Source organism: Salmo salar, chromosome ssa22, assembly GCF_905237065.1.
Source record: "Salmo salar chromosome ssa22, Ssal_v3.1, whole genome shotgun sequence".
Classification (NCBI taxonomy): domain Eukaryota; kingdom Metazoa; phylum Chordata; class Actinopteri; order Salmoniformes; family Salmonidae; genus Salmo; species Salmo salar.
The window spans coordinates 6,502,530-6,516,025 of record NC_059463.1 but is presented as its reverse complement, the minus strand read 5'-3'; the positions used below and the strand labels follow the sequence as shown (position 1 = coordinate 6,516,025).

Genomic DNA, 13,496 nt, shown 5'->3' with positions numbered 1-13,496 from the left:
AAAGTATGAGAGAGAGTGAGTTGAGGAGACAATCAGAAATACTGACAATGTTTTGCAGTTGACTGCCATAGCCCAAAATAAAAAAGGCAAACATTGGCTGTCAATTATAGTTTTTTTTCACATGGTTAGTGTTGTGGACCAAAAAAGTAAGTATCATCTATACTTGTTGATGTTTATCTTCTAGGCGAGAGATGATGCCCATCCTGTCTCTCATCTTTTCTGCTCTGTTCATCCTCTTTGGTACTGTCATCATCCAGGCCTTCAGGTGAGCATGGGAGCCTCCGCCTCTGGGGCTGGGACTCAAAGTTAGTTTACATACCGTAGGCCTGCTAACTTGCCTAAATATTTAAATATATATATGAAAAATGAGATTGAAATAGTCATGGTCAAATTGACTCAACAACCAAAAGCACATACAGTACCAGACAAAAGTTTGGACACACCTGCTTATTCCAGGGTTTTTCTTTATTTTTACTATTTTCTACATTGTAGAATAAATAAAAACTATGAAATAACACATGGAATCATGTGTTAAACAAATCAAAATATATTTAAGATTCTTCAAAGTAGCTACCTTTTGCCTTGAGGACAGCTTTACACACTCTTGGCATTCTCTCAACCAGCTCCATTAGGTAGTCACCTGGAATGCATTTCAATTAACAGGTGTGCCTTGTTAATTTGTGGAATTTCTTTCCTTAATGTGTTTTAGCCAATCAGGTTGGATGGTATACAGAAGATTGCCCTATTTGGTAAAAGACCAAGTCTATATTATGGCAAGAACAGGTCAAATAATCAGAGAAATGACAGTCCGTCATTACTTTAAGACATGGTCAGTCAATCCGGAAAATTTCAAGAACTTTGAAAGTTTCTTGAAGTGCAGTCGCAAAAACCATCAAGCTCTATGATGAAACTATCTCATGAGGACCGCCACAGGAAAGGAAGACCCAGAGTTACTTCTGCTGCAGAGGATACGTTCGTTAGAGTTAACTGCACATCAGATTGCAGCCCAAATAAATGCTTCACAGAGTTCAAGTAACAGACACATCCCAACATCAACTGTTCAGTGGAGACTGCATGAATCAGGCCTTCATGGTTGAATTGCTGCAAAGAAACCACTACTAAAGGACACCAATAAGAAGAGACTTGCTTGGGCCAAGAAACACGAGCAATGGACATTAGACCAGTGGAAATCTGTCATTTGGTCCAATGAGTCCAAATTTGAGATTTTTGGTTCCAACCGCCGTGTCTTTGTGAGACGCAGATGAACGGATGATTTCCGCATGTGTGGTTTCCACCGTGAAGCATGGAGTAGGAGGTGTGATGGTGTGGGGTGTCTTGCTGGTGACATTGTCTGGGATTCAAGGCACACGTAACCAGCATGGCTAACACAGCATTCTGAAGCGATACGCCATCCCATCTAGTTTGCGCTTAGTGGGACTATCATTTGTTTTTCAACAGGATAATGATCCAAAACACACCTCCAGGTTGTGTAAGGGCTATTTGACCAAGAAGGAGAGTGATGCATCAGATGACCTGGCCTCCACAATCACACGCCCTCAACCCAATTGAGATGGTTTGGGATGAGTTGGACCGCAGAGGTAAGGATACACGTGCTCATGATATGTGGGAACTCCTTCAAGACTGTTGGAAAAGCATTCTTCATGAAGCACGTTGAGAGAATGCCAAGCCTGTGCAAAGCTGTCCTCAAGGCAAAAAGTGGATACTTTGAAGAATCTCACATAAAATATGTTTTGATTTGTTTGACACCTTTTTGATTACTACATGAGTCCGTATGTGTTATTTCATAGTTTTGATGTCGTCACTGTTATTCTACAATGTAGAAAATAGTAAAAATAAAAACCCTTGAATGAGTAGGTGTGTCCAAACTTGATTGTAACTATATCCAAGTTTAGCTTTTTTTGTGAACCAGAAAATCAATAGCTAACTCATTCATTCTTCTTTGTAGTATACCCCTCTGGTGTATGCTTCCACAAAAGGCTCCACAACGGCATATATTCTGTTATCAGGATTTGTTTAGACAGTATTTACAATAGAAACGTGTAGAATCCCATTTGTCTTTCTGAAATATATTTGGAAAACACCTGATGCTGCATATTTTTATGTTAGTTAACTCAAACTTTTCAGACTTTTCAGTCAGTGTCGGTAGTCGAGTGCTGAGTCATATGTCTTCTGATAGCAGACAGACATACAGCTGTTCTCTCACCGTTTCTTCATCACTAGTGACTCGGGTGAAGAGAAGCCTCCCCCGAAATCAAAGCCGAAGAACCCACCAAAGACTGACGACTCACCTGGTCGAGCCAATACTTCCAGGTAACAGTAAAATAAGTGTGTGTGAGTGAGAGTGTGGGGAGGCGTGCGTGCGTGCATGCATGCGCAAGGATATTTCTCTTCAGTAACATAACGAGTATTCGCCCTCTTCTCTCATCTCTCCCCACCCTGCTAGTCGTCCTCCTAAGAAGGACTTTGTGGAGGTGACTGAGCTGACAAACATCACCTACATCAGTAACTTGGTCAAGCTGAGACCTGGTCACATCAACGTGGTCCTAGTCCTCACTGACGCTTCCAAGAATGCTCTGCTCAGGAAGTACGCCAAAGAGGTCTTCTCCTTCTCCGGGTAAGATGCTATACACTGCTTAGCCTCTCTTGCAAAATAGATTTTTTTGTAATATATAAATGAGTGAGACAAACGTATATAAATAAAGGTTACAGAAAATGTACTGCTTTAGAAAATAACCTCAACACTTTATTTTGTGTCAGAAATGAAACGCATTCTGTGCGATATTGTATTATACCATGCTTGCGCTAGTGATTAGTGTATTTTTGTGCTACACCCTCTCTGTTTGTCTGTCTCTTTATGCCCACCCTCAGGACCCAGACCCTACACTTCTCCTTCCTGAATGCAGACAAACACAGCCAGTGGATGCCATCTCTCCTAGAGTCTTGTCCTACTGCAGCCCGGGCCCTGGCCCACGGAGAGGAGGAGGAGGGGGGAGGAGGAGAGGGGGATGAACACTCCTCTCCTTTCTCAGGTCGTCCCAGAGACTTCACAGGCCATGTTCTGGCCCTCAATGGACACAAGAAGTACTTCTGTCTCTTCAGACCTGTCTTCACTGGGGACACGGACACTGGCGGAGAGAGCTCGAGCTCATCATCTTCATCATTTGACGAAGGCTCCAGGAGAAAGTCTCGGTCAAGGTCGCGGTCCCAGTCGAGCTCACGTTCAAGGTCCAGGGAGGAGGGGGGTCCGTCGGGTAGGGGAGGGAGGGGTGGTGGGCGGGCCTCCAGGGCTACCAGTCTGGAGGTGCACCATAAGCTGGACAGGCTGGGGCTGTGGATGGAGAGGCTGATGGAGGGGACTCTGCCCAGGCACAGTGTCCCTGGCTGGCCTGGGCTGGACACCACCTCCCCAAGCTCCAGCCCCACTCCCCAGAACTGAGGAACCACACTGGACTGGACCCGACCGGACCCCTATGAAGTGTAAATGAGGTTTCTGCAGCTTAAACGTAGCCAGTAGTCATTATGCAAAGCCAATGAATAATACAGAAGATTAATATAACCCTATAAAGGATACTAACCTGGTCCCACATCTGTTTGTGCTGTCTTGCGAATGCCAACTTCAGGTGTGACAATGGTCATAGGAGTTGGCCAGACGGCACAAACTGATCCAGAACCAGGCAAGAAACTGAAGCTTCATTTACCCTATCACAACAATCATTTTTTACTTTCACTTTAGGGACTATAGTAGGTGAAGCTTCAAATGCACTGATCTTGCCATTGTCTTTCATAGGAAGCTGTTAACCCAGAATTAGGGCTTGAGACAATTGACGTGTTGCACTGTAAAGCACTGACTACTGTATGTTTGGATATTTTGTTGTAAATAAACACCAAGGGCCCTATTCAATAACCACCGGCTCTTAGGATTTAAAGAAAAGGGGGGGGGGGATATATTATGTGCAGTTCAGAGAGAGGCTGGTGGGGTGATCTATAGGAGGACAGGCTCATTGTGATGGTTGGAATGGAATCAATGGAATGGAGTCAAACGTCCTCCTATTGCTCCTCTCACCAGCTGACTCTGGTTCAATTATGGGGGGGAAATTATGCAGGTTAGGATCCATGTACTGAACAAAATTATGTGAAGCAAAAAAATCTAAATGTACAGTTTTAATCTAGGGTCATGTTCATAGGAATTCATTTTTGAATCAGGAAAAACAAACTAGTTTTTGTAGCACAAGTTCAGGTATTACCTCCCTTTTCACTACGTTTTCTCCTATTTCATGCTTACTGAACTTTACCACAGTAACACTGGACTAAGGTCAGTTTTGCTTATTCTTTCCTAATGGTTAGGACTTGGGGGTGCTAAACTGTTCCTAGCTGATTGAATAGAGCCCTTGGTGTTCTCTGCTGCTGCTCAGGGCCAGGTCCCCAAGCTGGAGATCTCAGTACAACTCTTTTATAAATATTTCTATCCATTTGCAGATCAGGCAGAAAGGTTGAATCATCCTTCTGTCTTGTTTCTTTTCTTTTACTTTCCGTTTTGAGTCTGTGCCCTTAAATATACCGCTATGGATTTTTATTGCATGTCATTGTCAGAAGAATATTCTGTGTTGTCACATGATTTGCAAAGCTACATCAACATTATTCCACATCTCTTTCTGTACCTGTACCTCATGATGTGCTTGTGAACCATGCTCGTGTGATGAGTAACCTTGCCTGAGACCCGAAGACTTTGGTTAAGGCTTTAGCTTAGCGAGCTAAACAGTCTGGTTGAAACCGTATAGTCCATGGTTCAAACCCAGCCGGTCACATTTGCACAAGGTTTTGCATAAGATGTCCTTTACTTGCATTCTTGCTACAGAATGATTTCCAGCTCACTAAGTTCTAGATATGAACTACGTAGATATTTCACTTTGCCTGCCTTTCATTTTAATGTGTTTTTCATGTTCATGTCCAATATTGGTGCTGATGAGAGATTTAACAAAATGTACGTTTGAGATGTTTGGGAGAGTACTGTAGTCCATTTTAAACGATTGGTATGAAATTATGTGAATGTAGAATTATTCGATGTGCTGTTGATATTTATTTGATGTAGCCTATATGCTTCCTAAGCCTAATAAACATTTTCTAAATCTATCACTCACAGGAATAGATTGATGTGGAATAAAGATACCAGCTAAGTGTGACAAAATATTATACATGTATTGAATACAAATTGATCAATGTACTGTCAATAACATTTAAATCTCGATATACATGAACAATGAAAATGCATAAATATACATCTTTGCCATAGCACTACTATCCAGTCCACACATGCTACATAAAATGGAACCCCCAATCTACCTTATATCAAAGATTTGTGTAATACATCTCGATAATTTACAACTTGTGTATTTATCTACCCCCGCCCCCCCCTTCCAGTGGTTGTTATAACGGGTTAATACTCGTTGGAGATCTTGACGACTTTCTTCATGGACATGTCTTCTGGACCGAAGGAGACAGGAAGCAGCTCGCTGACGTTCATCTCTTTGTATGAGCCGTCTGGCTTGGTCAGGTACACGTCCCAGCTGGCCCCAAACTGGAGAAAAACACGTTGTATATGGAGCATCAGCAGAACTTTAGATTAAGTTTCCTGCTCTATAACTACTTTGGTAATCAGAAGTAGACCTACTGCACATTCAGTACAGATGAATGACAGACAGTTATGCAAGGCTTGAATGATGCTTACCTCTCTCATGAACTGTCTGCAGCCACCGCATGGTGAGATGAACTGGTCATGTAAGTCACTGCGAACAAATTGATATAAAGACATTTTTACAACACTGTCAATAAGAAGAATACTATCGTCCTTTCACTGCACTATGCAACACGCAGGTTGGCATTTATTGGGATGACTGGAGGCAGCTGTGCAGAGTGGTCACTAGCTGGCACAGCCACAAAGTCATAATCTCATTTTAAAGCTAACTGTAACCACTGCTAACCCTAAATGAAAACATTTTTTTTTATATATATGAATTTTGACTTTGCAGTTGGCGTATCTAGCGGAAACCGCTCAGTTCTGCCTCCAGGGCGAGACTCCTGACGATAAAAGTCAACCTGCCTCGAACACATTTGTATAAGAACATTGATAGTTATCAAGATGTTATAACACTTCCCTGACACTAGGAGTCAGCATTAGACTTGAATTATTGAGATGAGGAATGTCCACATATCAAAATGTATTTATCACAGTCGTTGACTTTACAGTGAAATGCTGGCTTATGAACCTTTACCAACGATGCAGAGTTTTACATTTTTTTTATCAAAAATAGTAACTAACACAAGTAATAAAATACTCAAGAATGGAGCTACATACAGTATCAGGTCAATGTGCAGAGGTACTCGAGGTAGATACATGATACAGTGCATTTGGAAATTATTCAGACCCCTTGAATTTTTCCACATTTGGTGATGTTACAGCCTTACTCTAAAATGGATTCAACACAGTTTTTCCTCATCAATCTACACAATACCCTATAATGACAAAGCAAAAACCGTTAAAAGAAATTGTTCCAAATTTTTAAATAAAACTGGAAATATCACATTTACATAAGTATTCACACCCTTTACTCAGTACTTTGTTGAAGCACCTTTGGCAGTGATTACAACCTTTGGTCTTCTTGGGTATGACGCTACAAGCTTGGCACACCTGTATTTGGGCAGTTTCTCACATTCTTCTCTGCAGAGTTGCTGCACAGCTGTTTTCAGGTCTCCAGAGATGTTTGATCGGGTTCAAGTCCGGGCTCTGGCTGGGCCACTCAAGGACATTCAGAGACTTGTCCCGAAGCCACACCTACGTTGTCTTGACTGTGTGCTTAGGGTCGTTGTCCTATTGGAAGGTGAACCTTCGCCTCCAGTCTGAGGTCCTGAGCAGTCTGGAGGAGGTTTTCATCAAGCATCTCTTTGTACTTTTCCTGTTCATCTTTCCCTCCATCCTGAGTAGTCTCCCAGTCCCTGCCGCTGAAAAACATCCCCACAGCATGATGCTGCCACCACTATGCTTCACCGTAGTGATGGTGCCAGGTTTCCTCCAGATGTGATGCTTGGCATTCAGGCCAAAGAGTTCAATCTTGGTTTCATCAGACCAGAGAATCTTGTTTCTCATGTTCTGAGAGTCCTTTAGGTGCCTTTTTGGCAAAGTCCAAGCGGGCTGTCATGTTCCTTTTACTGAGGAGTGGCTTCCATCTGGCCACTCTACCATAAAGGCCTGATTGGTGGAGTGCTGCAGAGATGGTTGTCTTTCTGGAAGTTTCTCCCATTTCAACAGAACTCTGGAGCTCTGTCAGAAACCATCAGGTTCTTGGTCACCTCCCTGACCAAGGCCCTTCTCCCCCGATTGCTCACTTTGGCCAGTCGGACAGTTCTAGGGAGAGACTCGGTGGTTCTAAACTTCTTCCATTTTGAGAATGATGGATGCCACTGTGTTCTTGGGGACCTTCAATGCTACAGAAATGTTTTGGTACCCTTCCCCAGATCTGTGCCTCGACACAATCCTGTCTCGGAGCTCTACGGACAATTCCTTTGACCTCATGGCTTGGTTTTTGCTCTGATATGCACTGTCAACTGTGGGACCGTATATAGACCTTTCCAAATCATGTCCAATCAATTGAATTTACCACAGGTGGACTCCAAGTTGTAGAACCATCTCAAGGACGATCAATGGAAACCGGATGCACCTGAGCTCAATTTCGAGTCTCATAGCAAAGGGTCTGAATAGTTATTTCTATTTCTGGTTTTTGCTTTGTCATTATGGTGTATTGTGTGTAGATTGATGAGGATTTTTTTAAATCCATTTTAGAATAAGGCTGTAACGTAGCAACATCTGGAAAAAGTCAAGTGGTCTAAATACTTTCCGAATGCACTGTATATACAAAGGTATGTGGACATAGGAGATTAGGAGACGCTGGCCTCCTAATTGTTCCTAGAATTTCTAAGCAAACAGCTGGAGGCAGGGCTTTCTCCTATAGAGCTCCATTTTTATGGAATAGTCTGCCTACCCATGTGCGCAGACTCAGTCTCAACATTTAAGTCTTTACTGAAGACACATCTCTTCAGTAGGTCCTATGATTAAGTGTAGTCTGGCCCAGGGGTGTGAATGTGAACGGAAAGGCTGGAGCAACGAACCGCCCTTGCTGTCTCTGCCTGGCCAGTTTCCCCTCTTTCCACTGGGATTCTCTGCCTCTACCCCTATTACGGGGGCTGAGTCACTGGCTTACTGGTGTTCTTCCATGCCGTCCCTGGGAAGGGTGCGTCACTTGAGTGGGTTGAGTCACTGACGTGGTCTTCCTGTCTGGGTTGGCGCCCCCCCTTGGGCTGTGCCGTGGTGGAGATCTTTGTGGGCTAAACTCGGACTTGTCCCGGGATGGTATGTTGGTGGTTGGAGATATCCCTCCAGTGGTGTGGAGGCTGTGCTTTGGCAAAGTGGGTGGGGTTATATCCTACCTGTTTGGCCCTGTCTGGGGGTTTCATCGGATGGGGCCACAGTGTCTCCTGACCCCTCCTGTCTCAGCCTCCAGTATTTATGCTGCAGTAGTTTATGTGTCAGGGGGCTAGAGTATTTCTCTTGTCTTTTCCGGTGTCCTGTGTGAATTTAAATATGCTCTCTCTAATTCTCTCTTTCTCTTTCTTTCTTTCTCTCTCTCGGAGGACCTGAGCCCTAGGACCATGCCTCAGGACTACCTGGCTTGATGACTCCTTGCTGTCCCCAGTTCACCTGGCCGTGCTGCTGCTCCAGTTCCAACTGTTCTGCCTGCAGCTATGGAACCCTGACCTGTTCACCGGATGTGCTACCTGTCCCAGACCTGTTGTCCCAGACCTGCTGAAACCCTGACCTATTCACCGGACGTGCTACCTGTCCCAGACCTGCTGTTTTCAACTCTCTAGAGACAGCAGGAGCGGTAGAGATACTCCCAAAGATTGGCTATGAAAAAGCCAACTGACACTTACTCTTGTGTTGCTGACTTGTTGCACCCTTGACAACTACTATGATTATTATTATTTGACAATGCTGGTCATTTATGAACATTTGAACATCTAGGCCATGTGCTGTTATAATCTCCACCCGGCACAGCCAGAAGAGGACTGGCCACCCCTCATAGCCTGGTTCCTCTCTAGGTTTCTTCCTAGGTTTTGGCCTTTCTAGGGAGTTTTTCCTAGCCACCATGCTTCTACACCTGCATTGCTTGCTCTTTGGGGTTTTAGGCTGGGTTTCTGTACAGCACTTTGAGATATCAGCTGATGTAAGAAGGGCTATATAAATAGATTTGATTTGATTTGATTTGACATCCCTTCAAATTAGTGGATTTGGCTATTTCAGGCACAACCATTGCTGACCGGGGTATAAATTCGAGCGCACAGTCATGCAAACTCCATTGATAAACATTGGCATTAGAATGGCCTTACTGAAGAGCTTACTGAAGACTTTCATCATGGCACCGTCATAGGATGCCACCTTTCTAACAAGTCAATTTGTCAAATTTCTGCCCTGCTAGAAGCTCCCGCGGTAAACTGTAAGTGCTGTTATTGTGAAGTGGAAATGTCTAGGAGCAACAACGGCACAGCCACGAAGTGGTAGGCCACACAAGCTCACAGAACAGGACCGCCAAGTGCTGAAGCGTGTGGTGCGTAAAAATCTTGTCAATTGCAACACTCACTACCGAGTTCCAAACTGCCTCTGGAAACAACTGTTCGTCGGGAGCTTCATGAAATAGGTTTCCATGTTTGAGCAGCTGCACGCAAGCCTAAGATCACAATGTCAAACGTCAGCTGGAGTGGTGTAAAGATCACCGCCATTGGACTCTGGAGCAGTGAAAATGCTTCATATGGAGTGATGAGTCACGCTTCAGCATCTGGCAGTCTGACGGACGAATATGGGTTTGGTGGATGCCAGGAGAACGCTACCTGCCCCAATGCATAGCGGTAACTGTAAAGTTTGGTGGATGAGGAATAATGGTCTGGGGCTGTTTTTCAAGGTTAGGGCTAGGCCCCTTAGTTCCAGTGAATGGAAATATTAATGCTACAATGACATTCTAGACAATTCTGTGCTTCCAACTTTGTGGCAACAGTTTGGGGAAGGCCCTTTTCTGTTTCAGCATGACAGTGCCCCCCTGCAGAAAGCGAGGTCCTTACAGAAATGGTTTGTTGAGATTGGCTGTACAAGAACTTGACTGGGCTGCACAGAGCCCTGACCTCAACTCCATTGAACACCTTTGGGATGAATTGGAACGCCGACTGAGAGCCAGGTCTAATCGCCCAACATCAGTGCCTGACCTCACTAATGCTCTTGTGGCTGAATGAAAGCATGTCCCCGTAGCATTGTAAGTGGTAGCTCTAGGCTTTAGCCCAGAGCGGATGTTGCCTGTAATCCATGCTTTTTGGTTGGGATACATTCTTATAGTCACTGAGGGGACGACATCGTCTATGCACTTATTGATGAAGCCTGTGACTGTTGTAGTAAATGGCTCAATGTTATTGGATGAATTCCAAAACATATTCCAGTCTGTACTAGCAAACAGTCTTGTAGCCTCGCGTCTGCTTCGTCTGACCTCTTCCGTATTGAGTCTATCACTGCTACTTCCTGTTTGAGCTTTTGCTTGTAATCAGGAAGCAGGAGAATGAAGTCATGGTTAGATTTGCCAACGGTAGGCCAAGGGAGGGCCTTGTATGCGTTTCTGTGGGAGAATAAAAGTGGTCTAGAGTTTTAGCTCCCCTATTGGAGCGGGATAAGTGAGGTAGGATTGGTTTTAAGTCTCCCCATGTTAGTCACCACCCACCAGAAACGCTGAGGTGAGCGGTTTCTTATTTATTGCCCCATACAGTTCGTTGAGTGCCAGTGTGGTGTTTATTTTTTTTTATTTAACCTTTATTTAACCAGGAAGGGCTCATTGAGATTTAAAATCTATTTTTCAAGAGCGTCCTGGCCAAGATAGGCAGCGCCAAGTCATTACAAAAATTACAGACAAACAACATGAAAAACTACAATTAATCTAGTAAAAACCATAGAATTAACAAAGAATATAACAAAATCAAAAACAGCAAATTAAAAACATTGACATGTCAGGGAATCAGTCTCAAGATCATTCATCAGTGATTTAAAAATACCAATCGGGAGAAGTTCTTCCAGTTTAAAAGTATTTTGTAAGGTATTCCAAGACGATGGCGCAGAGGACATAAAAGCCCTTTTACCAAATTCAGTTCGGACATTTGGAACAGTTAGCAGGATAAAGTCCCGCGAACGAAGAGAGTACCCACCACATTTCTGAACAATAAAAATGCCCAAATAAAAAGGTAGTAAACACAAAATGGCTTTGTAAATAAAAGTATACCAGTGACTGATTCTACGAGTGACTAGAGAAGGCCAGCCAACCCTGGTATACAAAGTGCAGTGGTGCGTAAGGGTTTTGCAATTTAAAATAAATCTCAAAGTGCCATGGTAAACGGTGTCAATTGATCTCAAACACTGAGCGGAAGCATTCATATATAAAATATCCCCATAGTCTAGTAAAGGCATAAATGTAGCTGATACTAGCCTCCTTCTGGCTTCAAAAGAAAAACAAGCCTTATTCCTAAAATAAAATCCTAATTTCAGCCTCAATTTTTTTGTAAGTTGTTGAATATGCATTTTAAAAGAGAGGCCATCATCAATCAAAATTCCAAGATATTTATATGAGGTTACAACCTCAATCTCCTTGTTGGCTTGTGGATGAATGTAGACAGCCGTGTAATTATGGATGAGATCTCTCTTGGTAGATAAGTCTGCAGTTTACCATGAGATATTATTTATCAGGTGAGCAAAAGCTTGAGACCAGTTGTTATTTATGAAAAAACACATATGGTCTCTTTTCGTTTTCTGGTAAGTCTATGTCATGGGAAAGAACAGGTGTTCTTAATAATTTGTACACTCAGTGTAGAACTACCTGGCGATAGCGATGGCCTTGAAGCTACGGCATCCCTCTGACACCGCTTTAGCGATGGCGTTCCTCTCTGCACACACCCCCAGGTTGTTACACGCGTTCTCCACATTGCAACCTGAAGAGATGACAGATCACATTTACTGTCATGTACAGCGCTTTTCACTTGGTTTCAAAGGGCTTAAAACAAAGGCAAAGTAGACAGAGCTGAGGATGTCTCCCCTGTTCCCTCTAAAGATCTTATGATTGATCAATTGATGGATTGGTTGATTGAAAATACCAAGCATCCTCTTGCAAAAAATGTGTCTTTAGGCCAAGCAGAGTACTTGGTTTAGATAGTTTTTCCCCTAGTTAATCATTAACAGGTTATGCAAAACCAGTCAGTCGAGAACACAATGTACTCAACAAAGTTATTGAAATCCTTTGAATTTACTGACTGTTCATGTATTGTTAAATAACCTAGTTATGCTTGTGCACATAAAGGCTTCTTGCCCACTTGAGCTAAATTCCTTACTGACTAAATTCTAACTGACTAACTGATTCATTTCTGACTGAGTAAATTCCATTGACGAGGGAACAAGTGTGAATAGTCTACAGAACTGTAGAACACAGACAGTTACATCATTCTGAACATCACAGGCCTGCTTCATATGGGATTATTCCTTTTTGGTGGTTCGTCATGACTCATGAAACAGGTTCAGGAAATTCCTGCTCGCGATTAGAAGCAATCTTTATCACAAATTCTACAGTATAAACGTTACAGGGTAATGTTTAATTTTTCCGATTGTTGGATATGCCTATTTTCTGGTTATCTACGCATCTATTCTAAAGTTATTGATTAAAATGTAGACGTTCTGTACATTTTTACTTTACTGTAACACATGCATCCAATGTCGGATCCTTCTCCACTAAGTCTTCCCAGTTCAATACTGTCGCTAAACGACAACGTGTTCCCAGTCAACTTACCTGGTCAAATAAATATAACTAAACGTATACTGATTGTCAGCTGTAGGACTTTTTTTTTTTTAAGATGATCAAATAAACTCAATCAATAGATGAAAGTAATGGATGAAAGCTCACCTGTGAACACTCTGTCGTCGTGGGCCAGGAGGGCAGCCCCCACCCTGAAATTGCTGTAGGGACAGTAGGCAAACTCCTTGGCCTCCAGGGACTGATGGATAAGCCCTTCTACCGTTACCCTGTCTGGGTGGTGGAGGAGCTGCAACCCCTGGTCCTTACCATGGAGCATCGCGATCTTCAGGTCTCCCATACTGGCTCTGAGTCTCTGTCTGTGGTGTGAATCTGTGGGTGTAGGTGCGTGTGTCTGTCCTTGTTGAGTTTCTCTGACTTTAATGAGTATGCCTTGTACTGTAATAGATTGGGTGAGGGTAGAGGGGGGTGGTTCATTTCTTTATAGCCAATCCCTGTTACTTATTTATTCTCCCCCTCTCTGATGGGTCTGGGTGGGTAGGGTGTGTGTGTAGGGGGAGGGGGGTGAGTCAGCTGCATAGACATGAGTGAGCAATAGAC

General features: G+C 43.3%; 2 protein-coding genes across 3 annotated transcripts in view; one reads left to right on the top strand and one right to left on the bottom strand.

The window, feature by feature from the left end:
* The window catches only part of LOC106582681 (dnaJ homolog subfamily C member 16), a 32,969-nt gene extending 27,818 nt beyond the window's left edge, over window positions 1-5,151 (top strand). The window contains exons 13-17 of one of the 2 annotated variants that reach the window (XR_006761433.1): window positions 185-265; window positions 2,242-2,331; window positions 2,465-2,635; window positions 2,890-3,606; window positions 3,678-5,151. Coding sequence is in view for 1 of the 2 variants with exons in the window: in XM_014165977.2 (XP_014021452.1) it covers window positions 185-265; window positions 2,242-2,331; window positions 2,465-2,635; window positions 2,890-3,457 (910 nt within the window). In the remaining variant the exon portion in view is untranslated. Of the gene's footprint in view, window positions 1-184; window positions 266-2,241; window positions 2,332-2,464; window positions 2,636-2,889 lie in introns of both variants that reach the window. The other variant, XM_014165977.2, reaches the window with a different exon arrangement.
* Window positions 4,925-13,292, bottom strand: cdd (Cytidine deaminase). Its single transcript, NM_001146593.1, is given in 4 exon segments — window positions 4,925-5,596; window positions 5,747-5,804; window positions 11,973-12,084; window positions 13,047-13,292. Coding segments are annotated over 4 exon segments (501 nt in total). The 5' UTR covers window positions 13,237-13,292; the 3' UTR covers window positions 4,925-5,455.
* Window positions 13,293-13,496: the final 204 nt, after the last annotated feature.